This window comes from Herpailurus yagouaroundi, unplaced genomic scaffold (assembly GCF_014898765.1).
Source record: "Herpailurus yagouaroundi ecotype Mexico unplaced genomic scaffold, PumYag 28, whole genome shotgun sequence".
Classification (NCBI taxonomy): Eukaryota; Metazoa; Chordata; class Mammalia; order Carnivora; family Felidae; genus Herpailurus; species Herpailurus yagouaroundi.
In genome coordinates this window covers 101,540,084-101,567,314 of record NW_024412376.1, presented here as the reverse complement: position 1 = coordinate 101,567,314, position 27,231 = coordinate 101,540,084, and the positions used below count along the sequence as shown (strand labels likewise).

General features: G+C 40.0%; 1 protein-coding gene across 6 annotated transcripts in view; it reads right to left on the bottom strand.

Moving 5' to 3' along the window:
* Window positions 1–3,478: 3,478 nt before the first annotated feature.
* Window positions 3,479–27,231, bottom strand: part of RASGEF1B (RasGEF domain family member 1B) — a 563,026-nt gene continuing 539,273 nt past the window's right edge. For all 6 annotated transcript variants that reach the window (XM_040480060.1, XM_040480070.1, XM_040480079.1 and 3 more), the window contains 10 exons: window positions 21,134–21,346; window positions 20,584–20,658; window positions 18,895–18,990; window positions 18,669–18,771; window positions 17,151–17,230; window positions 15,958–16,053; window positions 10,841–10,936; window positions 9,661–9,784; window positions 8,194–8,266; window positions 3,479–4,854 (listed from right to left, as the gene is read on the bottom strand). In XM_040480060.1, the coding sequence (XP_040335994.1) occupies window positions 4,830–4,854; window positions 8,194–8,266; window positions 9,661–9,784; window positions 10,841–10,936; window positions 15,958–16,053; window positions 17,151–17,230; window positions 18,669–18,771; window positions 18,895–18,990; window positions 20,584–20,658; window positions 21,134–21,346 (981 nt within the window). In that variant the 3' untranslated portion in view covers window positions 3,479–4,829. The remainder of the gene's footprint in view (window positions 4,855–8,193; window positions 8,267–9,660; window positions 9,785–10,840; window positions 10,937–15,957; window positions 16,054–17,150; window positions 17,231–18,668; window positions 18,772–18,894; window positions 18,991–20,583; window positions 20,659–21,133; window positions 21,347–27,231) is intronic.

Here is a 27,231-nt window from a genome sequence, read left to right as displayed (position 1 = left end):
TTTATACTTATTTCCAAAATCCAAATGTCTTAGAGGTACATTTGAGATTTGTTTCACCCAAAGGAAGCAAAGACCTCCAGTAACCAGACTGATAATTTGCTTGCTCGTGCATTCAACACACTCAACACACAACTCCCCACACTGCTCACCTGCCCTTACGAGAATTCGTAACTGCTTTGCAAGAAATCTAATAGTGCCCACAGTCCCTCCAACTGCCATGTTTTAACCAGGTTGACAATATGCTCTGCTGAACTTACTTTCCCAGAGTAGTTCATCCAGAGAAAGAGGATTTCACACTACCATTTTCTCCAAGTGGTGTAGGTGGAAAAAAGGAAAAGAATGCAAACTGTTTCTGGTAGAAAACCCATGGGTTTGGCACCCTTCGAGAAGTACATAATTTTCTTCTTGATTCTAAGAAATATCAGTTCCCTTTTTCCTCTTTATTTCCTAAATTATGATCTATAAAACATTGCCTAGAAATCCTAAAATGTTTGATTGTGTACATATTTACACTTAAGTGGGCTAACAGTTAACAATATTCTAAGACAGATGCCTCATACTGTCCAGAATGTGATCACACACATTTGGATGTTTCTTCTCTTATTAGATTAAATTGTAGAGAAATGAAGCAGGGTTCTAGGCTTTCAGAGTGGGAATTAAGCCTGTTGAAGCCTGCTAACCCCAAAAAAGGGAATTAGCAACCTGGGAATTTCCTTATTGCATTAACCTAAAAAAAAAGAAAAAAGAAAAAAAAAAGGCAGATATGTATACCCTTTAGAAGGAGTTAATTTTAAATATAGAATTAGGACAGTGGTCTATTTTGCATGGAGCAAGTCTTATTTGCTAGTTTTGAATGTTAGGTCCCTAACCTGTTAGGTTTTGCTACATAAACATCAAACCCCAACATCTCTTGTTAGCATTTAGTGGAGTTGGTGATCTTGATTACATGAAGCAGAGAACTCAGGGATTTATCTGATCATTCAAATCCAGGAAAAAAAAAAAAAAATGTGGCTTGACTTAATCCAGGAAGTGCCTCAATTTTCTGGCAAACATCTTTCCTTTTAAAATATCTTAAGGGTGGGGTGCCTGGCTGGCTCAGTCAGTGGAGTATACAACTCTTGATCTTGGGGTTGTAAGTTCAAGACCCATGTTGTGTATAGAGATTACTGAAAAATAAAATCTTAAAAAAAAAAATAAGAAAAAATGTCTTAAGGGTTAAGCTGATGGATTTGTTATCAGAATAACTTTGAGTTCTATATGTTTAGTTAGTAATTTCCAGGTAACTAACCACATTCCCCGCACACCACCCCCCCCCCCCCCAGAAATGAATTTAGGAATTCCTTTGAACCCTTAGCTCCAAAAGAAAATTACCCCCAGTTGTGCGTTCTCCATCAGGATAGTGAGATATGTTTGGAACAGAGGGAGACACTGTCTTTTGTTGAGACAGGTCACAGAGTCAACAAAATGTACCCCAGCGAAAGGTAGAAGATGTTAATAATCTGCGGTGTAACATTCCTCTATAGTTTAGCAACTCAGCTTCCAATGGTAGGCTGTGCTTTCTGGAGATTCTAAGTGCAGGGGGCATAGGGGCAGCGGTTAGAAATAGAAAAGCACAGAAAGAAGCATGCTAGGAGAAAATTACAAGATGGGTAAGAAAGTGGGCAGGTTTGCCAGAGCCAGGCCAAGTGGAAAGGGAAAGCTGATCTTGAAAACCTTCAACAACAAAGGCAAGACAATCATATCCAATGATGTTGTCAGATGAAAGGCAGGCCACCCCTGGGGAGCTCAAGCCTGTATCTACAAACCCAGGGGACGCTTCACATAGAGAAAGGTACATTCTTCTTTCCCTATCAAATCCAGGTTGTTCTAAGGCTCCCTCCAGGCCTCAGCTCCAAGCCAGCTTCTACGGAATGTCTGGCGTGCCCGGACAGATTACCTCATGAATTGAAACCTATGGACTGACATGGCCTGGTGCTATTTATGCTGTGTTTACCCAGGCTTACATCCAGCCACATAAATTATACATGTATCTATCACCTGCTGGGGAGTCCAAATACTCACACAGCACAAAGAGGAGAATAGTAAATGATTTCCACAGATGACTAAAGTACACAGTTTAAACCGCTGCTTTATCTAGATATTGAAACAAGAGGGTTTGTGTGAGAATGGTAATTCTTTCCGTGAAAACTTTTTGTTTAAATAGACTTGGAATCACATTTCATAAGCCTAATAGCACTTCGGTAAAATTTTTTCCGCAGCCACTTTATGTATCTAATGCTATCATAGAGACCTTATAGCATTTTTGCAAATTCAGTTACGTAATGCTCAAAATGACCACTTTAGATCAGAGGTCAGTCAGCAAACTTTCTGGAAAGGGCCGTAAAGTAAATATTTGAGGCTTTGTGGGCCATCCAGGCTCTGCCACAACTATAAAACTCTCCAGCAAAAAGTAGCCACAAGAAAATGCACGACTAGATGAGGGTGGCTGTGTCCCACTTTATTTACGGACACTGAAATTTAAGTTTCATATAATTTTCACATATCATAAAATATTATTCTTTTGATGTTTTTCAACCATTGTTACCTTGTGGGCCCTGTGAAACAGGCAGACTTGGCCAGCAGCCCAGAGGCAGCTGACCCTGGATGTAGGTGGCTGACAGATAAACATCATTGCTGTCATGGCAACCATTAAAGGGGCCTGGAGTTCAGGGAGGAGCGTTCCTCCGGGCAAGGCAGCAGTATCATGGCGTGCCTTGCAACTCTAAGCAGATTCCAGGACCAATAGCATTAGCATCACCGGGCTCCACCCCAGTCCTCCAAATCCAAATCTGCACCTAACCAAGATGTCCATGCTATTTGCAAGTCTGAGAGGTTATACTGAATTTGGAGAACGCTTGGCAGCATGGTTAAAGCTTGGACTCTGAAATCAGAAGGACTTGTTCAGGGGCACCTTGGTGGCTCAGTCAGCTGAGCGTCCGACTTTGGCTCACGTCATGATCTCGAGGTCTGTGAGTTCGAGCCCCATGTCAGGCTCTGTGCTGACAGCTCAGAGCCGGGAGCCTGCTTCGGACTTTGTCTCCTTCTCTCTCTGTCCCTTCCCTGCTCACACACTCTCTCTCTCTTTCAAAAATAAATAAACATTAAAAAAAAAAAAAAGAAGTTCTCTTTCAAATCTTTGGGCCTCTCATTAGCTATGGGCCTTAGACAAATTATGATTATTACCAACATGCACCAAAAAGGGAGGATCCTGGTCCATGCTAAACACTTGGAAAGTGCCTGGCAGGTGCAGTTCATTAAATGCTTACTTTGACCCAGTTCCAGAAAGCAAATGCCCACGTAAATACTCCTACTAAAGGCCACCTCCTCAAGGACAGACGCACTCCTAGCCAGTCACTTGAGTTGAACTCCTTTGACAGCAGCCCCACTCCCACCCCACCTCCACAGTCGCATCCATAAAAGAAAGGAGAGACGCCACAAGTCCTGGCCGCAGAGTGTAAAATATATTGACGGTTGTAAAGGGACAGCTTGGAGACATTTCAGGTCTGCAGAGACGGCGTGCAGCATACATATACATGCTCTGTGTTTTGAAACCATGTCATGAGGTTCTCAAATACATCTCTGTTTTGAACACGATGTTTTTGTTTTGTTCATCAGCGCGGTTTACTACTCTACAGTTTCTCCTAGAGTAAATAAATAGAATGGCTGTTTGCAGAGCAACTACACCCTTACTGAGATGTTTAACAAGGCGAACTATTTCACAACTAGATCGACCTTTGAGTTAACGGCAAGATGTTTTCCATTTGTTTGCGTTCACTGCTGCAGTGGAGGGGAGGGGGCCGGTCACTTTCCAATTTATTCTTTGTTCACGTTTAGTCACCGACAGGCTCCAAAAACATAATGAAAAATCAGTCTGTTCAAGAAATTAAATTGTAATTTGGCTGTGGGTTTTTCCAAGACCCTTAAAGTCAGATAATTTAAATTTACAAGAGGAAAACAAAATTGGCATGATGGAAAACTAAGTAACAAAAAACTACGGCAAAATACATCTGTAGAACACAGTGGTCAGTTGTAAACAGCTCAGAAGGGCAGAGAAAACAAAAAGTCCTTCTAGAACATTAAGCAGTCCAGTGACAAACTCTGCTTTTTTTTTTTTTTTTTTCCTAGTGGCTATTTTCCTACCACAGTGTTGAGCTTCATTATATTAAATAACTTATATGGGTAAAAAGGAGTTTGCTAACCAGCAGCCAACTCAAAATCTTGCAGGAAGAGGGAGGAGAGGAATTCAAAACACAGCACACACTAAGGGGAAAAAAGTCCAGAGTCAGCATTCAACCAGTCTTACCCCTCCTGGCGATACCACGGGGCTGGAGCGGGGATCTACATGGAAGGTTTTCTCCCCTCCCTCCTCTCCCTTTTTCATTTAAGTTAACAAAGAAACATGGGCTTCCTCAGAGCCAGCACTCAGCTGGGCAAGTCCCATTAGCAGCAAATGTTCAACCAAATAAAAAACACACACACACAAAAGAAAGCTCCATCCAGGTGCAGAGCTGTGATTCACATGGAAATTCCAGAAGATGAATCATGTGCAGAGCTGGGATCTGTAGAGGATTCTTTCTCAAGTGTCTTCAGCGAACATTTCAGTCTCTCACAAAATCCGAGTCAATCTGTCAGCTGTGGGAAACAAGTCCCCCATCTGCTCTTGAGTGAGTTTGCTCGCGCGGGGACTTAGCATGTTTTTTTGTAGAACTAGATGCCAGAAAACAAAGGCCAGCCCTTCAGCGATCCGAGCGACAGCAGCAGCAGCAGTGACAGTCAGCATCCCCCGTTGGTTAAACTCTGCCTAAGAGGCTGGACCTGCGTTGTAAAGAAGACAGGATGAGAACAAAAGTGGCAGATTATTTCGGTAAGGATTCAAGGGCCCTGTCTGATACTAGTTTCACCTTTCCTAGGCTTTAAGTTTGATTACATGTAATTAAAAAGAGAAAGAAAAAAATACGAAGCATTGAAGTCCATCTGTTTTTGTGCTAGTGACTTGCTAGTCACTTCAAATAAATATTAACGGAGATGGCAAAAGCTTTGTTTTTAGGTAAATCTTTGAGTGGCTTTATATTAAAACAAAAACAAAAAGACAAACAGAAGTCATTAATTATAAAAAGCTTTCGCGTCTGCACTGGTCTTATCACAGATGGGTTTACTCAGTAAATAGAAGCGTCTTCACATTACATGTCCATTGAGAGCATTTAACAAGAAAGGTGTCTCCCCTCGGAGGTACATTTGTCATTGCCACTGCTGAGTGTGTCTGGATGAACGGCTCTAGGGTGAGCAGGAAAAGCGTCTATGTGAAATTATCTTATTGCCTTCAAAGCTAATGTACATACAAGTTTTCAGGTAGGTACTATCACTCTAGAACAATTAGTCTTCGCACCCACTTGACACACGGGGGTTTGCAAACGCTCATAGCCTATTTCCCCTTCTTTATCCTCTTGGTGATTGCTATGCCTTGGCCTCCTGCAGTAACCCAACACTGCAGGAGCACAAGGAAGACTGTGCTTGCCTTCAGGGGGCTTACACTGTAGGGGAGACAAGCAGCAGTGCACTACAAAAAAAGCCTTGGTCTGTAACAGGAGAAAACTGCCTTAGACTCTTTCTGGGGAGATACGAGTCACGGAGGGGGAGGCCCTGGGTGGGGGGGGCCTGGACATTACACAGGATATGGAAAGGGCAGAGTGCATGGCTTACACCCGGACGCAAAGGGCAGTTTTAGTCTTCAGGGCTCCTTAAAAACAATTTTCATGTTGGGGCGCCTGGGTGGCTCAGTCGGCTGAGCGTCCAACTCCTGATTTCGGCTCAGGTCATGATCTCACAGTTTGTGAGTTCGAGCACCACGTCTGACAGCGTTGAGCCTGGTTGGGATTCTCTCTCCTTTCTCTCTGCCCTTCCCCGTCCCCCATCTCAAAAATAAATAAACTTAAATTAAAAAAAATTTTTTTCATGTGAAACTAGTCTTTTATTCCAAAAATACATCTTCACTGTGTTTATATACATATTTCCCTGTATACCAGTCACACTATTTGTGTCGGGGCCAGTCCCTCAATAAATGCTTCTCAGAAGTATTATTACTGAACACTTGAGTTGAGTACAGCTCAGCTCGGATTCACGGATTTGCGTCTGAATTTAAGCCAGTCCAGGGCCCCTCTTTTTCACTTCGCATTTCTAAATTCTCCACTAACTTCTTTGGTCACATTTCAACCAATCAAATGTTAACTGGTATTGTATACTGTCTGTATAATACATACAAACAGGAGAAGAGATTGTACAATTCGATCTTTACTTTGACTTACAAACCCCTCCAAACTAACCACCAATCAGGAGGAATAGGGCATAAAAGAGTAACAATCAGAAAAGAATAACAACTGGAAAAGAAGGATGTGGTAGGTTTGGACTATTTTCATGTGTCTGGATTTCATGGGTCACACGGATACCAGGCATCATTTTTGTATAACCAATTTATCTGCTTACTAGTTTTTTTAAAAGTCTCTAGGAAAAGTAACCAGAGCTAAGCTATGCTCAAGGGCCATATCAACCTCATGCTTAAAGAAAGAAAGAAAGGAAGAAAGAAAGAAAGAAAGAAAGAAAGAAAGAAAGAAAGAAAGAGAAAGAAAGAAAGAGGCGCCTGGGTGGCTCAGTCGGTTAAGCGGCCGACTTCAGCTCAGGTCACGATCTCACGGTCCGTGAGTTCGAGCCCCGCGTCGGGCTCTGGGCTGATGGCTCAGAGCCTGGAGCCTGCTTCCGATTCTGTGTCTCCCTCTCTCTCTGCCCCTCCCCCGTTCATGCTCTCTCTCTGTCTCAAAAATAAATAAAACGTTAAAAAAAATTTAAAAGAAAGAAAGAAAGAAAGAAAGAAAGAAAGAAAGAAAGAAAGAATTATGAAGAGGAGAAGCATGGAAAGCAAAGTTCATCTAACAATTAGGAGGACAAGGAGTAATTCCCAAATCCTTTTTCCAGCAAGATGTGGACTATGAGCCTCATGTGTTACACATGAATAATGCTGAAGAGTGCAGTAAATACCCTTCAATACCAGCACAGAGTAATACAAAGTTTTAATAGAAATGTGCCACTGGCAGGCCCACAATGTCATTAAAAATAGAACTGAGCACCAACCCAGCAAGCCCTGTTATATCCCCTGATTGCAGGTGTTGGCCACACCTTCTTTACGTCTGTGTCTGGGATAAAAAACAAAAACCAAAACGTGTCCAGTCCTTTACCCATCACCATGACGTGTTGTAAGGCTGATATTTTCAATGCCTCTGTACCTCATCCCTCCACATTGAGAGGTACAAAGAAAACCTAACTTTTCCTTTGAAACAAATGAAATCACACAAAACCAAATATATCTCAGACACCCTGGTTCGCAAAACCTAGCCCAATACTGAGCAAAACGAAGACTCCCAAATGACTCTGGGAAGAACAGGACTGTGCTTGTCCACCCTGGTACAAAAAGGCACGTGTTCCTAGAGGTTCTTAGTAGAAATACAAGTAGAGCAATTCTGATTACATGATTACTATATCTTGGCCTATTTTACCTATTAAAATATCTAAAATAGTTAAAATATACATTTAGCTATCCTTGTTGTTTTCTTTTAGAAAATACATTTGTTTGAAAATGCCAATAGATTAACACGATTTTTTTAATTTGAATAGGTTCTGGATTGTCTTTTAAGTCCCAGCTTCCTCTCTCTCAAACCAAAGTGGGGACCAAGATCCAGTCACTAAGAAGAGTGACACGCTTAGATTTACTGAGCCAACTGGTACTTGGATCTCCTTTATCTGAGGTCAAATAAAATTTTAGTTTTAAAACTATTCGGAAATATAGTCTGAACTTGTTATTTTTTTAGATGATGAGGAGAGTCAGTGTTCTTTCGACCGTACCACGGGGTAATTTCAGTTCTTCCATAAAATAACGGGAGAAAGAAAGGAGAGGAGAGTCACTGTGTATCTGACAGTATAAAAAAATGAAAGGCGATAAAACTGAATGATGAGGACTCTAAGCCACAAAAATCCAGCTGACAAGAGTTAAGGAGCAGAAAGGACTCAGAACACACAGGGAGGGACTTCCTACAGAAAAGCACATGGCTTTCCCCAGGTACGCCCAACATGGCCCATAGACCAGCAACGAGAAGCACGGAGACTCACCTTAGGGACTTCCATCTGTCCTTCTCTATGTGATTTTCAGGTCCTTCACTCTCATAGGAAGCCAAGTAGAGTGCTACAATCAACCACAGGTAAGAATGCATTAACACTGAGGCCTTCTCTTGGTATTGCCCCCGCCCCCATCCAGCTCCTGTTTAACTGGAGCCCACCCCTACAGCAAAACTCTTTAAAATATCCAATGACAACTGAGAAGCATCACAGTTTCATTACGAACACCGAATGTCACTTTGCCCCTGACTGACCATCTCAGACCCAAAACCCAAGGGGTTCTAGGCCAAAAATGCACTTAATTAACAGACGGTTTATGAGGCAAAACAGCTTACAAATGCAAGCCGCACGATGCTATCCTACCCTCACGTTTATGTTCTTTATGAAGACAGGGAGGGGAGGGAGATCCTTTCCTGATAGCCTTGATTTTTAAAAAACCTTTAGAAGCTAAAAAGCCAGATATTCTAGGTCAAATTTTCACCCCTCTAATATTTTTTTTTATTTGTAAATCAAAAGGAAACTCATGCAATGATTTTAAAGTGTGTTATTAATCCTATTTGTAGAGATTAATAACAATCAAGCCCCCTCTGGAATGTGTAATATTAGTGCAAAATGCACTTCAGTCATTATCAAAAACACTATCAATCTACTGGGAAAAATACTATTGATTTCTAGAATATTAGGATATAAAAGATCAGTACAACAAATCCCTAAGTCTTTTACAAATTTTAACTCTCTTCCAATCAATTTTTTTTTCAGTATAGACAATCACTGTTTCTGCCTCAAATTTCTTAATTAAAAAAAACCATTTATGTTTATTTGTTTATGAGAGAGAGAGACAGAGCGTGAGTCGGGGAGGAGCAGAGTTGGGAAACACAGAACCTGAAACAGGCTCCAGGCTCTGAGCTGTCAGCACAGAGCCCGATGTGGGGCTTGAACTCACAAACTGCGAGATCATGACTGAGCTGAAGTCAGGTACTCAACAGACTGAACCACCCAGGAGCCCCCCAAATTCCTTAATGTTTTAATGGGTCAAGATTTTCCACTACTTTTTCAAAAAGCAGCAGGTAGCCACTATTTTTTTATTTTTGCTTTTTTCAAATTACTTTTAATATCAACATACTACAAACAAAACACCTTTTTTCTCCAATGAAGCATGTCTAAACAAGGGGAAAAAAATCCTTCAATGACTTTCCATTTGTGCCCAAAGCTTTGCAGATCTAGTATTATAGAGAATGCTTAAACACAGAAACTATTTATGGGTGAAGAATGAGTGCCCGATTCAACTATTTTAGGGATAAATCATATGGTTTCCTGTTCAACAGAAAACTCTCAAGTGGAGTAGGTCAGAAGATAGGCCTCCTACGATAGGAGGAACCAGGCACCAAGCATGTATACAGGAATCTCCCAATTGCAGGGTTGTGGATGCTGCTGGCAGTTCCAGGCGAAAGGCCTACTCACCATCTTCACTGAAGACTGGTACTGTGAGCAGATACTGCAAGATCTTCCGGTCCCTCTCAAATGGACACTCCACTTGTTTCCATATCATGAATTCACTCACTTGTTTGGCCAGTTCCCAAAATTTCTAGGAAACAATAAAAGAAGTGCATTTAAAGGCAGCCATCAAAAATCCTGAGCATTCCATTTAATGTTTCCTTCTGGCTTCTAATCAACTGAACTACATGATTTTCTTAATTTGATAAAAACTCGCTATAGGTATTTGGGAGGAATAAGTATAAATGTACTCATGTACCTCTAGATATTAATGAATAATAATGTTGCAGCTACTTTCTTCTACTCAGTATTGTTATTTTCTTTCTTTCTTTTTTTTTTTTTTTCTCAACGTTTATTTATTTTTGGGACAGAGAGAGACAGAGCGTGAACGGGGGAGGGGCAGAGAGAGAGGGAGACACAGAATCAGAAACAGGCTCCAGGCTCCGAGCCATCAGCCCAGAGCCTGACGCGGGGCTCGAACTCACGGACCGCGAGATCGTGACCTGGCTGAAGTCGGACGCTTAACCGACTGCGCCACCCAGGCGCCCCTCTTTCTTTCTTTTTAAAAATTTTTAAATTTATTTTTAAACGTTTTATTTATTTTTGAGACAGAGAGAGACAGAGCATGAACGGGGGAGGGGCAGAGAGAGGGGGAGACACAGAATCAGAAGCAGGCCCCAGGCTCTGAGCCATCAGCCCAGAGCCCGATGCGGGGCTCGAACTCACGGACCGCGAGATCGTGACCTGAGCTGAAGTCGGACGCTCAACCGACTGAGCCACCCAGGCGCCCCATCTTTTTAAAAATTTTTTTAATGTTTATTTATTTTTGAGAGACAGAGCATGAGCAGGGGAGGGGCAGAGAGAGAGGGAGACACAGAATCTGAAGCAGGCTCTAGGCTCTGAGCTGTCATCACACAGCCAGACGCAGGGCTCGAACCCATGAACCGTGAGATCACGACCTGAGCTGAAGTCGGATGCTCAACCAACTGAGCCACCCAGGCGCCCCAGTATTGTTATTTTCTTACAAAACAATAAAGAGAAAACTTTCTTCTAGAACTTCAGAATAAGCTTAGGCTGCCTGGCCTGAGATGTAACGTAGGGGGTCTTGGACCCTCTCTGTGCACAGATTCTTGCAGCCTATTCTTACCTCAAAATTGACATGGCCGTTTGGAAGGCGGTTGGCACAGCCCTCATTGAGGAAATAAATATCTTTGATTAAAAGACTGAAGAAGGGTATCACAATCTAGAGAAAACAAAAGATTTTCATTTGTTTGGGTAAATAAATATTTAGCTTCTCATCAAACAGTACAAGAAATTAATGAACAACATTAGTTCCGGATTACATAAAAGGCTACCATGAATTAAGATAGTGTTTTGTTTACCTCCCATGACATTAGTTTCCTCCCTTACATAATTTTGCTTAAGATGCAAATGCTATTACTAACCAAAACGCAGCACAGACAATAGGCATTAGGAAGTAGATGGCTTCAGGTAGTTTCTGCAGTTTTTCCCATTGCAACAGCGTATAATAAATCTAAAAGGTCTAGCCGTCAAAGAAGGGGAGATCTAAAAGGACTCTTGCTTTTCATTTAGCAACCCCTTTGGTTAGAGCAAAATATTAACGGAATACCTGTCGCTGCAGGTCCCAAGATTTCAAGATGCGTGACCCAACTCCCTGCTACAATCTGTGCTGTTAGATCATTGAGACTTCTACATTCTAGAGGAATGTCTTATTAGATGAACATTCATTGCTCAAGATCATGGGAGAGGTCAGGATTTTAGGTAATAGTTGCTACATACTTCCTCTTGAGTAAACCTGGCCTTAATGGAACAGAACAAGTACGCACCTGTCCTCATGGGAAATCACCTAAGCAGTACCTTGCACAATATGTTGGGAGATGTGTACAAGTGAAGGAGGAATATAAATGTGTAAATTAGAATGTCTGTTTGAAAAACAATAAACCTCCTCCAGTAAGGTTTCTTTACCTCGTGTTTTTGATTTGATGAGGTGGTATTTAATTAATTACCCTAAAATAATAATCTCTAAGAAAGCATCCTAAATCCTGTTAAGTCCATAACGAACAAAGAACAAAGCTCTGACATAGTAACTTCCACTTTTACTCAAATGCCAACAAGTCTTTGAAGACTCTAAATTTGCTACAATGCAAATAACGTTCCAAACACAAGTTGCGCGCCTCAGCTGTTTACTGGAGAGCAGGTTTTTGAAGTTTCCCTAAGCTTATGACTCATGGGGTGCATCTATCCTAAATGAATGGGAGGTCTGGAAAACATACCTTTGGGCTCAAACACACAAATATGAAGTATCAGTTTTCACCTCTAGAAATAAATCCGGATTTCCTCATAAAGTCATTTTTAAAAAGCAAGCTTTGGCTATTTTTGCTTCATTGGTCACTGAAATAGCCAAAGTGAATCTTCAGTTTTGATAGTGTCTTTGAATATACTTTCAAGCATTTACTATCGTCTGTGGAAGTCTCTAAAGCCAAATTAGTAACGATCCCCTCCTTCAAATATTACTGGCTAATTCTCTATTATTTTAGAACGAAACACCTATAGTAACAAGCATAAAAGCACACCTGAACTTCATTTCTTTGAAAGACCTCCTCTAATTGGGAAGTCTGGGTTCTAGATTCCACTGGAATCAGCTTAAAATGTGGTCCCCCAATTTATTGGCGGCACAACCCAGGAGTCTACAAATGGAGGCCCATAGCCCAGCACAGCTCCAGGACCTGTTTTGGTATGGCCTAGGAGCCACACGGTTTACATTCTTAAATGGCTGGGAAAATATCAAAATAATATTTCTTGAGCATGAAAATTATAGGGAATTCAACTTACAGTGGCCAGACAGCTTTACTGGAAAATAGCCATACTCACTTACTCATCTACATATTGCTTTTATGCCTCCCCATCAGAGTTGACTAGTTGCAATGGAGGCTGTATGAGCTACAAAGCCTAAAATATTTATGATCTGGCCCTTAATGGGAAAAGTTCACCAAGCCCTGGTATAAAAAAACCTAGTTTCCTCACATTAAAATGGAACCTAAAATGAAATCAACCTTATTGAGTTGTAGTGAGGATTAAATTCAATAATTTAGGTCTCGCCTCAGTTAAGCACTGCCAAAAAAACAATAAGGCCCATAAACAGGGAAAACTATTATTGATGCACTTAGAAGACAATAAGGATATACCATCATAGGGAAATGAAAACTAAGTTATGATCAAGGTGCAATGTTTGCATAGTGTAACAGCTTTTAAGCAAGAATTTTATCTCTGCACTCTATTCTCGGTGCTGGGCAGTGAGATTCACGTGGTGTTGACCATTCTCACACTGATATTTAAACTTTTCCTAACTTCCTGTCACGTGCCTCTGGCCGAGGCACAGAGGCTATCCTTTAATTTTTACATTCGTGGTGCCTACAAGACAATCATATAAATACATAGAGCAGAGAGAGAGAGAGAAACAGAGATTTCACATGTAAGAGAGATCATCTGGTATTTGTCTTTGTCTGACTTATTTAACTTAGCTTAATGTCCTTGAGGAGGTTCATCTGTATTGTCACAAATGACAAGAGTTCGTTCTTTTTATATGGCTGAATAACATTCTGTTGTGTATATGCACCACAATTTCTTTATCCATTCATCCATCTGTGGCTACTCAAGGCTGTTTCCATATCTTAGCTATTTCAAATCATGCTGCAATAAATCTAGGGGTGCATGGATCTTTTCATTTTCTTTGGATAAAGACCCAGAAGTGGAATTGTTGGATTGATCCACTATTAATGGTTTGAATCACTCTTCCAAGAATATAGAAATCTAAGTAATTTCCCTTTACTGTTCTGTTCCTTATGCCCACATGCCAGAAAGAAGTCTCACAGGCTTCTTCAAATTCTAATTTACTCATTGAGAGTTCTCTTCATACCTGTAGCCCCTACAACAAATCTAACATGATAAAAATCAGGAAAGTTTTAAGGACTTTGGGTTTCCAGGCACTAAGGTGGATGTATGGGTTACCAAGAGGAGAGAGCAAAAGTCTACAGTTACTGGGAGGTCTTGCCAATGATGTCTTTAATGGGAGAACTCCTCAAGTAATAATGTTTTCTAATTTCCTTTCAAAATATTCTTTTTTTCACTTTTTAATATATATTTTTAATATATAAATATGTTAACAAATAATTAAACATAAAAAATTATTTATAAATATATTTATATAATATAATATGTAACATATTTATAAATATAAATAAGAAAATATTAATAGAAATATATAAATATATTTTTATATATTTTAAGTAATCTCTGCCCCCAATGTGGGGCTCGAATCCATGACCCCAAGATCAAGAGTCATGCTCTACCAACTGAAAGGTGCCGCCCTTTAAAAATATTCTTAATTCAGAGACTTGGTAAATATACCTCATTATCAGTTTCAAACCTAGAAATGAATGCTGTTGGGCAGGAACAAGTTCCCACAAACATAAATGAAATGGTAAAAGGATTTAAAACCATGTAATCATATGAGGAATGGTTAAAAACCTGGAGGCATGAGTACCCACAGGAAAAACAGCTATTTAGAGATCATTTAAGGGCCTCTGTGTGGAAGACAGAGTTGATTTGTACCTTGATATGGTACCTAGAGATGTGCCACTTTGGCCACATAAACTTAAAATCTGAAAGAATAGTAAAGATACTATTACTCTAATCACGTTGCTACGAAGATTTTTAAATTACTTAGGAATAAAGAGAATTTACCCTCACTTCAATTCTCTTCAATAAAAGATGTGTTTTACCCAGAGATGTTTTCATTCACAGCCTTTGAGACCAATTGTGAAAAAGCAATGGAATTTTTTTAACAGTGGTGATTTCATTTGTTTTGTGAACGAGAGAGTATAACTCATATGCTCACGTATAACTGAGTTTAAAAAAACAACAAAACTGAAGCAGACAGAATTTATTAAATGACGTATTTAATACGGTCCAATAAAATTGGACTATTTTCTGGAAAAGGCTATTAGAGTCCCACAAGTATAATCTTTTTGGGGGCTGGACTTCAGAATGTCTTTGGCCAGGACTAGAGCTCCCTGCTTAGAGACAGGATTCTATAGTCTCCCGGCTCTCCTGGAGGGTTCCACAGAAAGAAACTTGCATCCAACTGGGAGGGTGAATGAGAAGATGCAGACAGCCCCCCACATGTTGACTTTCTGAAGCTCAACCTTAAGAAACTTCTCATTCTTTTTTTTTTTTTCAATCTTGTCACAGGTGTGCTGGGATTTGAGCAAGTAAAGTGTAAAAGCTGGTACACTCTGTCGGGCTAAATAGAGTTCTCTGTGCTTCATCCCCTCTCTGACCTTGTTTCTTTATTTAAAAAAAAAAAAATTAACCTATTCACAATATCTCTCAAATGTTATCTGAACTGATATTTTGGATTTTGTTGAGAACCAATTTAACATTTTCAGAAGGTGGAGTTTCTTTTTGTGTTTGTCTTTATTTTAGATCGTTGAAGCTGAAGCTTTTTTGTAGAAGTGATTGAGATGCCCTGAAGTGTTTTTTACCCTCATTTTAAAAAATTTGTTGAAGACACAGTTTAACTTAAAAGATGATAGAATCTATGCAAAAAAATAACTCTCATCAAACAACTTCATCAGCCCATTTACCATCAACACGGGTTAACTTTGCAGATAACATGATCCCTAAATGTTGAAATGACTTTTCCTTTCCATGTAAGGAAACAGAACACTGACATGGGCAAGACAGGACCCTCAGAATCAAGGGTATGTAGCATTAAATTGTTTAAGGTGAGGGTAGATAGAGTAAGGACCATTAATTTCTCAGACATCACCCTCATTCTTTTTCTGCTGCCCGCATATCCAATTAGTAACAGCAGGCCTAATGCTACAGCAAGTAACCTACTTTCTGAAAATAAATTACTTAACCATGGGAGGTAAGCTAATTCTTTTAAGAAAAAAGGTTACATTAAGTTAGCTATCTTGTGCAGAGCTAAAATGTCTATTTTCCATGAAGTCAAATTATTCTAATGTTATCAGTCATCTTAACATAGTACTTAATTTATTGCTTGAAAAACAACTAAGACATATTACAAAATGATCATTTAAGTAATGCACTAACAACACAATAATATCCATTTATAATGGATAATAACATGGTACCTTTCTTTAGCACTTTCCTTCTCTATGCATTTCAGTGCAACAACATGGGAACTCTACCATGAATAAAACCCCTTTAAGTACACACCTTCTCTCTGCTGCTGTGAGCAGTTAAAGACCTTTGTGCTGCCCCACGAAGAGCTGTTCGGTAATTGTAGAAATTGCTTGAAGGGTCCATCTGATGCTGTCCACAAAAGAGAGAAGAGTATTAACCATTTACTTCTCATCTGCAGAAAGTTTGCAAGATCCTATTAACTCTACATAAAAAAAAAAAAATCACACTAGGTGAGGGAACTCATTAAGAATAGGATTTACCCCTCTCGTACACACACACAGGCATGAAACATATCAGAACACAAATGTTTCCTTTCTTGAGGTTTGCCTTATTTAAACAAGCGTATGTCAGCTTCGATCACATCAAACCTAGAACAAATTCTTTCCAGGTTCACCGTTGAGATTACACTTAAAACTGATAACAAAGAATGAAACCCCAGCATAGGAAACCAATTCCTGGTTTCATCTAAAGGTTAATGGGTCAGTTGATGGTTAGCCATGCATAATGATCCAACACTCTGTAGTGAACTATCCTTTGCGTTTGTTAGCAAATCATTCATAAGCAACTGAAGCATACTATCTTATAAGAAGGAGAAGAAATTTATTACACAATATGAATAAAAGCAGAATGCAACATATCCAATGATACTTCCCAATTTGGAGGAAAACTTAGAAAAGAACACATTATCTCCAAAGACAGCTGATTCAAAGCACCAACACACCAAGGCAATAATGACATTAATATGACCCAAACACAAATGCCTTCATGTACAATTCTTACTATGTTCAGAATTATATCAGAAGAGCTTTTTCACAGGTAAGCTAAATTTGCTGAAAGGATGGTGAATGAGTATTTCTGTAGCGATGGGAACTTCTCCCCTGGGACACTGTAAATAAATGAAGGTAGTAGGCCCACACTGAAATAGAACTCCCAGTGGTTCAGGATCCAGATTCCATCCTGGCATACGATGGGATGTAACTGACAGGTCACCATTTCCTCAGTGAGTTCACCCTAAAATGAACACCTCTGTCTAGGAAAGGGGTGGCCTGCAACCTGATTTATTCTCCCCTCTGCCAATTCTAACACCCTTCCATTTCCTGTGTCTATAAGGAGAGATGGGCTTTCTTCTCTGTAGCACTCCCTGATCAAGAGACAAGCTCACACCGAAGAGTTCCACTTTCCGGGTATAAAATGTTACTTCACAGCAAGGCATCAGCTTCACATACCTCGAGAACATCAAACTTCGCAGTCTTCACTTTGGCCCATGTTTTTTTCAGTCGAGAGACTGGGCTCATGTTCATGCCAGCTTTCCATTTAAAATGGGGGAAAGGGGGAGGGAGAAAAAGTTGAAACGGAGAAATAAGTCATTTGAAGTTATCCTCTAAAAAAGTGCTCATTACTAAGTGTAAGTTAACTTTATTTAAAAATCTGCCAGTTTTCCACAATAGTGATACCATTCCACACTCTCACCTACAATATATGAAAATTCCACTTGTTCCACATTCTCAATATTTGGTTCAACCAGCCCTTTTAATTTCAGTCATTCCAGTGTGTGAAATGGTATTATGCTGCGATTTGAATTTGTATTTCTCCGATGGTTGATGATGCAGAGCACCGTTTCATATACTTATTGAATATTAGTATATCTTCTTTTGTGAAGGGTCCAAGTATCTGCCCCCTCTTTCATTGGGTTATTTGTCTTCTTCTTATTGATTCTTAGGGTCCTTTATAGAGTCTGGACACAAGTTCTTTTTCAGCTATGTGTATTACAAATACTTTCTCCCATGACATGGCTTGTCTTGACATTTTCTTAATGGGATAAGGGGGAAAATTAAGTAATCTTCTATTGCATAGTCTGTGGACTTACAGACTATCTGATTTCTATGATCTATCTATCTGTTCAGCATCATCATGAAGTAAACCAGACAAAAAGCTGAAATTTGGCAAGTATTTTTTAGGGAGAAGACAAGGAAAATTATAACAAAAAGAAAATGGAAAACAGAATTGGTGAGAGGGGGGATTTATCAGGATCAAAGGGATTGAATTAAATTTGGTGGATTCTCTGGCTTCAAATTGACCTTGACCCTAGAGAGTCAGGTAAATATTGAATACCTACAATGTGTAGGATAACCATATAATTTATCCTATCAATTAGGGTATTTTTAAATGAAAGAGTCATTATCAATACTTGTGGCATGACAACCAGTATAAAATGAACGAAATGAATAAACCAATGAAAAGAAACATGGTCACTGGTGTTAAAATCCCCAGGATATAAAGGAGGAGCAAAGTTTGTGTACTAGGGTAATAAGGTGCCATAAGGTGGTAAGTATTGCATGGGCAGTCAGAAAATGTTTCAGTTTCTCAGGGCCCCCTCATCTCCAGTCTGACAGAATTGCAAAATTTAGTCTCAGATCAGGCATCTCTATAATGCTTGATACACAAGCTGCCCAAATATTTTTGTTTAAATCCTTCATTTAGAAAGTACCTCACTTACGAGCTTTTACAGATAAATTTCAGATGAGGACAAACTGAATGTATTCCATGAATTCTTATATACTTAAAAAAGAGTATACATACTTATGTGACTTTGGACACTTAAAGCATTCTGAACATTCTAAGACAATTCAGGGTTAAAAAGTAGAGTTTTCATTAATAAAACTGTAGTATTTGTAAATTTTTAGTAGACATATTTCATAGGACCTATAAAAATAAAGGACACGTATCTTCCAGAAAACACTCACAGATTATCGCCATCAAGGAGTTGAAGTTGCCAATGTTAAAACACTCCCGAGCTACGTCAATGAAATACTCGATCATTCTTGCTCGGTGCTTTTTCTTTACAGGCTGTACAGAAGTGGGGAAAAAAGGGGGGAGGGGGCAGTTATCCAACATGTAGATCCAACAGACCCAATAAGTATGAAAAAATAATAGAGAGAGCTAGGAGAATGAGAAAACTCATTTTCTCACCATGCAGATTTCTGTGGCAACCAAGTAGCTGAGGCGATTAAACCATTCCACGTAAGCTTCTAAGTTTCGTGTCTTCTTCTGTTCACTGTAGCAACTCTACAGAGAGAGCAAAGTGAGACCATGAGTTGGAGACAAAACAAGAGTTTATCAGGCTTTCATCTTTGTCAGATATGGGCCTTTGTTCCAATTTATGGGTTAAGACAGCTTTCTAAAATGAGGGGGTGGGGACACAGAGAGAGAAAACCACTAACGTTCTTGACTCCTTTCACAGAAATATCAAAATCTCTTAGTGCAGTCAGGTGACACCTGTAAGATCTAGAAATATACTCTGATGCATTCAAGATGGTGCCCTTCCCTAAGTCACTCTCAGTGGGAACTGTCCTCACAAGCACAAAGGAGGGGTTTGCTTGCATTCTAAAACATTCCTGACTTCTTAATAGGGTGTGAATACCAATTGCTATCAACACAGAAAGAAGAGGCCAAGAGAGCAGGGGACTAGAACATTTTCTCTTAAAATTAACTCTAGGACAAAATATTGGAGCATCATATACTGAGAAACTAAGTATCTTCCAACGTAGGTAAATGGAAGTCTACACCATCATGGTCTTTAGGGTGAATGACACATTATTCAAAAGCAAAAGGAGTTAAGCTCATCTTGGAGTTCAAGGCCAAGTCTGAACAAGTTAATTACACCCCTCTTTCCTTCCTTCCAAAAGACACAAATAAACAAAAAAGTCTGCTAGCCTTCTACTGCAAAACCTAATCCTCACTTCCTGTACTGAGGGAAGCTGTTCTAAGGCCGGAAAACAGCTGTTGCCCCTAACTCCCAAAGGGAGGATTTCATTAGTGGGTGATACAGTCTTTGCCTAACAACTCGAAATATTTCTGGAGGTCCCTGGGGGAAGAAATTTCCTATGTGTGTACACTGATTTTATATAGTCCATGCTCAGTGTTATTTTCTTTACATGTGAGCTTCATTTAGGCAATAAACTTGTCATGAGGGATTCACCTTATAACAAGAGGCAAACAGTAAAGCCCCTTACTCAGTGGCTGGATGTGCATCCTGTCTTTACTGCCCCTGTTATTGTTGAATCATGAGCAGAACATTCTCTTGTATTTTCTTTCTGATTTAATCTGCTAAAACCATTATGCTTTTACTTCCTACCTCATCATCACAAACCCTGGATCTACTTGCTTATTAAATTTCCCAATATGGAGGAAGAAAAGGCTAAAGGTTTGTGATACGGTAAAATATGGTAAAGGCACTTGAAGATTTAGCTTAAGAAAAATGGCAATGAATCAGACATGACTAATGAAAAACTTTCTTTTTTTAAGTTTATTTATTTATTTTGAGAGAGAGAGAGAGAGAGAGAGTGCATGCATAAGTGAGAGAGGTGCAGAGAGCTCTAGAGGGAGAGAGAGAGGAGCCCAAGTAGGTTCCATGCTGTCAGTGCAGAGCCCAATGAGGGGCTCAAACTCATGAACTACGAGATCATGACCTGAGCCGAAATCAAAAGTTGGATGCTTAACCAACTGAGCCACCCAGGTGGCCTGAAAAGAAAAAAAAAAAACCTTCTGATTTTAAAACCTAAGACAAAATAGTTCCAATTCCTGCCTCTTGTACCCACTATTACAGACTAAGAAATTCCATTTCTAATTTCAGGGCTGACCTCTGGGTAGACTGATTACCTTGTCATTATCCAAAGGGTCCTTCTGTACAAACGCCTGAACAAATTCTTCTGGCCCAATATAACTGAGCCTTTCCTGAAACACAAAACCAACAGGTCAACAGTGTTAAAGGAAACAAGAAGAAATGTACTGTCAACTCCTTGTGTTGACTTTTGGCACCGCCCCCACTTTTTATGCAGCTTGTAAAATGAGCCTTTAACCCTAAATGTTGTCATCATCTTCAAGATCTGAGCAGAGACAATTTTCTTAGGTCAGTGCTATGCAAGATACTGAAAGGCTGAGCAGGTTATGGAAAAGTAGAGGGGCAAGATGAGGAAGTTCAATAAACTCTTCAGTCTTGCTTAGTATTTATTTTAAAATGAATTCCCAGAAAGTCAGAAACATTCATCTCAAATGTCTAAGCCACACATATTCCAGCTACTTCACAGATTATTTCCCATTTGGATTATTCTAGCCTCTCCTATGACATTACCGCTGACAAACAACTTGTGTGGTTGTCACAGCAAACCAGATCTGCGGTCGCAAAGGGCAGGGTAGACAACGACCTTACCAGCTCTATGTGAGTCAGCTGCTGGGCCAAGGTGTAAGGGTCACTGCAGACAGTAATGATGTCCCTCTGTATGGACTGTGGTTTGGTCTTGAGAACCGTGAGCCGATCTGTAGATGTGGAGCTGATTTTTGCCAGGACTTCCTCGTACTGGCTGAGTGTGGCAAGTTTGCGGATCAGACACTGGATCATCTGCTGGACATTCTTCCTGTATGTCTGTCAGGGAACAAGCAAAGGATTACATCCCTGTTCTGCAAGTCTATTTTCACCGCTGTGCAAACTCAGAGCCTAAGTACTTAAATGTTTTTCCCTGGATGTTGGACAGCCACCAGGCCAGTTACAGGAGGCTTCCGCCCAGCTCTAACAGTTTACGAGAGACACGTAACTAAATCTTTTCAGACCTGTAAGATTTAGTTCTTCTCTCAGGCTGCTCTTGAAAGTACAATTTAGGCGAGGCTATGAAAGCCCCACAGTGATGTCTTAGATTAACGACTGTATACGACTAAATGCTCTCTGGGCTGGCACGGGAATGTATTGCTTACTTTTGGCTAAAATACATTGATCTCGACTCAGAGCATCCTTTTCCTAACACTTTTTCTTTACGGTCACCTTTCTGATTTCTGCACTCCTATCATGCCCAATCTCATTAGTCTAGGAGCACAGACAGCAACCTGACAGAGAGTACCATTACTTCCCACTCACCCCCCAACCACCTTCTTGACTTCCACGTGTAACATGGATTACTAGGAAGTGGATACTCATTTTTCGTATCTGACGTCCATTTGACTCATGTCCATTTCTTTTGCATTCGTGAGTCAGTGCTAATGTTCACGACCCAAGTCTTCCACATGGCAGTCCCCCCACCCCCACCGCTGCCCGCTATTACCCTCAGCCACCTTGTTTGCTACTGCATCATGCTACTGCCACAACACTTAAGAGGAACTGGTTTTTAAAACAATGTACGTATTAGAGATAAACGTCATTCTCTTGATTTTCAAAACACTCATTAAGTCAAAGAAATAACTTCACAACCTATCCATCCTAAGGTACTATTATCATGATGTAAGTTATGGACTTCTTTCATTCTTCCTTTTCTAGCCCCAAATTGCCAAACAAATGACAAGCATCCTTGAAGGTAAATTACCAGAGAAAGGTACATATGCTAACGCGGTCCTTAACACCTCCAAAGTAGGACAGGGAATTCAGATGTTAGAAAGGCCTGTGGTTATCATGCTCCATGCTTAGCCCCTTTTTAAAAGGTACTACAATGTTACTTTCTGAAATTAATTATTTGAAAACTGAATGGCATCTCACCTACAAGTATAAGAGCCATATTATTTTACAAAGGCAATTTGGTTTACCAGAGCAAAAGTCACAAAAACTCAGATGAATAGGTATTTGCATACGTAAGGACAATTACAAATGCATCTGGAAATGATCGATTCTTATTCAGGCAAGGCCAAAAAGCATGCACAGACTTCTTTTTCTTTTCTTCTTCTCTGCTTGTCTGGTGTATATTCCACTCAGTTCCTTAAACTGGTCCACTAGATGACCTTTTTTTTTTTCTCTCTACATTCACAGGACACCCTAAATCATTAATGAAATCCCTAAGTGTTCAAAAAATTGAACCTTCAAAAAACCTATCTTCCACACAGCATTACGGTTATCAGTTTAGAAGATGCTATCTATTTGGTAATATGGTTGTCACTCGAAGAAAATGCCTTTTTCTTTGGGATCGGAAGCAGTTCAAGGTTGAATCAAGGGCTATTTTATATCCCTCATGAGAGGTGAAGTAGGGGCAAATGGGTGAAGGTGGCCAAAAGGTACAAACTTCTAGTTATAAAATAAGTAAGTCCTAGGGGTGTTAATTACAGCATGTGACTGTAGTTAATAATACTGTATTGCACATTTGAAAGTTGCTCAGAGGGACACCCGGGTGGCTCAGACAGTTAAGTGTCTGACTTCAGCTCAGGTCATGATCTCACGGTGCGTGAGCTCACGCCCCTCATCGGGCTCTGTGCTGACAGCTCAGAGCCTGGATCCTGCTTCAAATTCTGTGTCTCTCTCTTTCTCTGCTCCTCCCACGTTCACACTCTGTCTCTCTCTCAAAAACAAACATTTTTTAAAAAAGTTGCTTAGAGAATGAATCTTAAAGTTCTCATTACAAGGAAAAATAAATTCTGTAACTATGTGTGCTGATGGGTGTCAATTAGACAGAATGTGATCATTTCACAATATACACAAATATCGAATCATGATGTTGTACATCTGAAACTAATGTTGTATGTCAATTATACCTCAACAAAAACAATCAATAAAAACAAAACAAAAATATAATAAATCCCTTGTCCTTATTTCCCTTGCCCTTCTACTTTCATAATCATGAGTTACATTAAAAATCTATGAACTCAAAATGGTTTCTTTAGTCCCCTGTCCCAATATCATAATAAATGTTCCCAGTGATTCTGATATGTAGCAAAGATTCAGAATCAATGTTCTACTAGCATATCTGGTGAAAGATTCTTATTTTACACTTTAAAAAGTGTTTTTTTTGGGGGGGGGGGAGAAGTAGAGGGATATATAGTCAAGGATTTAGCTAGTGAGCTAAAAACAGCAAACTGTAAGGGGAAAACACATATGACAGGCTATAGGGTAGAGCTGTGTTTGAGAGAGACAGAGAGACACGCAGAGAAATAGAGTATGTATGTATGGCATCTTTTAAGTTTCCTGCTGCCATTTGATTCCATTCCAAGCTTTGTGTTGTTAAGCATGCTTCCTTACTGAGTCATGAATTGCTAAATATGCACTTATTCTTTTTTATAACTTCAAATGCCAGTGACAGTAATTACCTGGCAAATAAAGATAGAATAAAGACCAGCCCCTTAAGGAAGAGAAAATTGCATTTTACCCACTATAGCCATTTGTCATGTAATTCAATCATTAGCTCCATTTCATGTTTCTTGCAGGCAAGTCCTAATAAACCACTTCATTTTGGGCAAATCCCCAGGGGGAAACATATTAAGCCAAATTATGCAGAAGTGTCCTAGCAGATTCAGCAGAACCCGACAAAATTATATATAGGGCACACCTGGATTCATTGACTGCCAAAAAAAAAAATCCCTAAAGTCCCAGGCAAGAAGCAACAAGTCTCAACCCAAGTCCACACTCCTTCCTGGGGAGGGAAATATTCTTTTTTTCCTATTCCAGTAACTGGTTAGTCTGTTCGTTCATCTCTTCATTCATTCATTCAAACACTACTGAATACCTATTAAATGCCAGGCACTGAGCAAGGACAAACCAAGGGGGCACAGCAAGGAGTCAGGAAAAACAAGTCACAAAAAAAATGAAGTAATTACTAGTCACAGAGTGTTATGGAGAAAACAGTGGTGAAAGCCAGTAATGAGAGGGGTTGAGGGGGATGGTGGTTGGGGTGGTGAGGGTAGGTCTCTCTGAGGACGGACACTTAAGCACATAACAGATATGTGGCCTCCCAAGCAAAGACCTGAGGAAAGAGCATCTATCACAGAATTTTTGAGCTGACAGGGACATTAACACAGGGCAGTTACCTCCATGATTTATAGAAATGAAGAAGCAGCAAGGAATTTAGGGAACTTGCCAAAGCATACTCACATCAGCCAGCTGCCAAGTGTGGACCTGATTCAGAACACTGGCTTCAAGTAGCCACAGGAACAACAGGTCACTGTAAAACCCAACCTGACCAAGGCAGGTGGCACTGGTCTGCTCAACCCCAGGTTAATCAATTCCTTGGTTTGATTTGGTTTAGCTTCCTGTCTCCTCTTTTCACACTCAAAACCATGGGAAAATCTCAAGGTTTATCATGGATTTGCTATTAACGTAGGAGTGCTGATAAGAAGCCAGGTTAGAAGGCTGTTTGGCCCTTTTTGGTCCCACCCGACCCCTGAGTGCCTTGATCCTGTTTAAAAAAAAAAAAAAAAAAAAAGACTGGATCCAATCTGGCCAACACTGATAGAAATGATCTCCCTCACTGACTACCATGACGAGAAAAACAAAAGGCCACTCATCTGGAGTTCTCAGAACACTGACTCCTTATCTGAAGAAGATTTTTAAGGTTTTCCTTTGGAGAGGATCAAGCAACCATTTCTACTTTCTAAAAAGGCAGTAGAGGGAAGGTAAGTTGACTGACCTATCAAGTTAAGTACCTAAATACAACTTAGCTAAAATAAAGCACTAACTCAGGACTCAGCCTTCATACAAGAAAAAGTCCTTACGATGCCACTAATCTTTTGAGCATCTTGTCATAAGCTAAGTTTACTGAGCCAGGATTGATTCTGCCTAGCAACCCAACAGATAACCCCACTAATGTAAGATTTACTACAAAACTGCCCGGTGATAGTTAACTTGTTAACTTTTGCCTTTGTGAGTGAAGGACCTACCAATTCATACCTTGCTAGAACCTGTTACATGCAAACTGGCAAAATGATGGTAACGGTCATAACTTGCAAAACAACTCAGGAAACCACTCGTTCAGCCTTACAGAAATAAATCATGGCTGTCTTGAGCACCAGGGTTCAATATAATGTCATAAGGGAAGGGTAAAAGGGTTAATTCCATTTTCATGAGGGAATAACTGCAGGGAAGCAAGTACAAATTTGTCAACTGCAAATCTTATATAATTTTTTAAGTTGGGGGAAATGGTATTAAAATAGATTCACCCCGAAGTAGAGAGAACAGACAGAGTATCATGTTACGTGATCTCTGCATACGTGATTTCAGCATACCACTGAAAGAATGAGTTCTCAAGGAAGGTCATTTGTCATGGAAAAATGCATTTTAAGACAAATGAAACAAGACATCTCTGCAACTGCCAAATGCTTTGTCAGTCTTTTCCTAGGCAGAAGTGTGGTGTCTGTGCCTAGGTCACTTGTTCCCAAGAGCTCACTGGCAGCACAGAAACTACAAAGACATCCTTGCCCAACAAGCCTCAACACAAAATATCAGCCCTGCAGGCTTGCTTCAAAGAGGATCACCTCGAATCTTTCACAGCGAATGAGCTCTTATCAAAGGCTCAATTGAGGGTAGTGATATTTATGAAAGATTATCCAAGAACCTTACTTACTTTCTTTTTCTACCTATCCTAGGTGCTAGCCTTGAATCCGCTTCCGGGCACCAGAAGACTTGTATCTTTTTCTCTTTGTCTTCTCCTCTACCAAAGAATGACCTTTGCTAATTATACATTAATCTTATAGCCTCAGTTTTCATTGAGGAGCATTTGTTATAAAAACCATATGAAGCCGTTTCCCTGATCTCATTCTATGCCCCCTATATAAACTCCTCCATAAGAAAGTTTTTAGGGCGCCTGGGTGGCTCAGTCGGTTAAGTGTCTAACTTCAGCTCAGATCATGATCTCGTGGTCCATGAGTTCAAGCCCCGCGTCAGGCTCTGTGCTGACAGCTCGGAGCCTGGAGCCTGCTTCGGATTCTGTGTCTCCCTCTCTCTCGGCCCCACCCCTGCTCACGCTCTCTCAAAAATAAATAGGCATTTAAAAAAATAAAGTTTTTAAAATTTCATTTAATTTAATGCCCTGAAAAATTAGTACGCTCTCTTTTCTGACCGTGAACATTTCATAACCAACTGTATCTCTCTTTTACTTGAAGTTTACACTCAAATCACAGCAGTCCTGTCCTACTACACTGCTTCTCAACACTAGCCTATTTGTTTTCTTCCTTCCACGGTACGAACTGTCTATTTCTATTTATGATGTATCAATACACAACTTATTATCTGTTAATATATTCCTAGGTTATTTATTTTATACCTATTTGTGTTTATGTCTAACTTGCTATGTCAAATTTTTTTAGAAGGAAGAAAAGTATAAGTAAAACTAAAACACGCTTGCAGTGTGAATCCTGTGCATGAAGGGACATGAACATACCTCCAAATTAATCACATAAAACTCCAGATGATGTCCCTTTGAAGTGGGATTGTACAATCATCCCCATTTGACACACCAAACAGACCACTGTGCTATGTCGAAGACGTGCCCAAAGGCAACACAGAAAGGAAGCAGTGGAGAGTCTGATGCATAATTCAGCATCAGCTCCCACCAAGGCTTGGCCTGG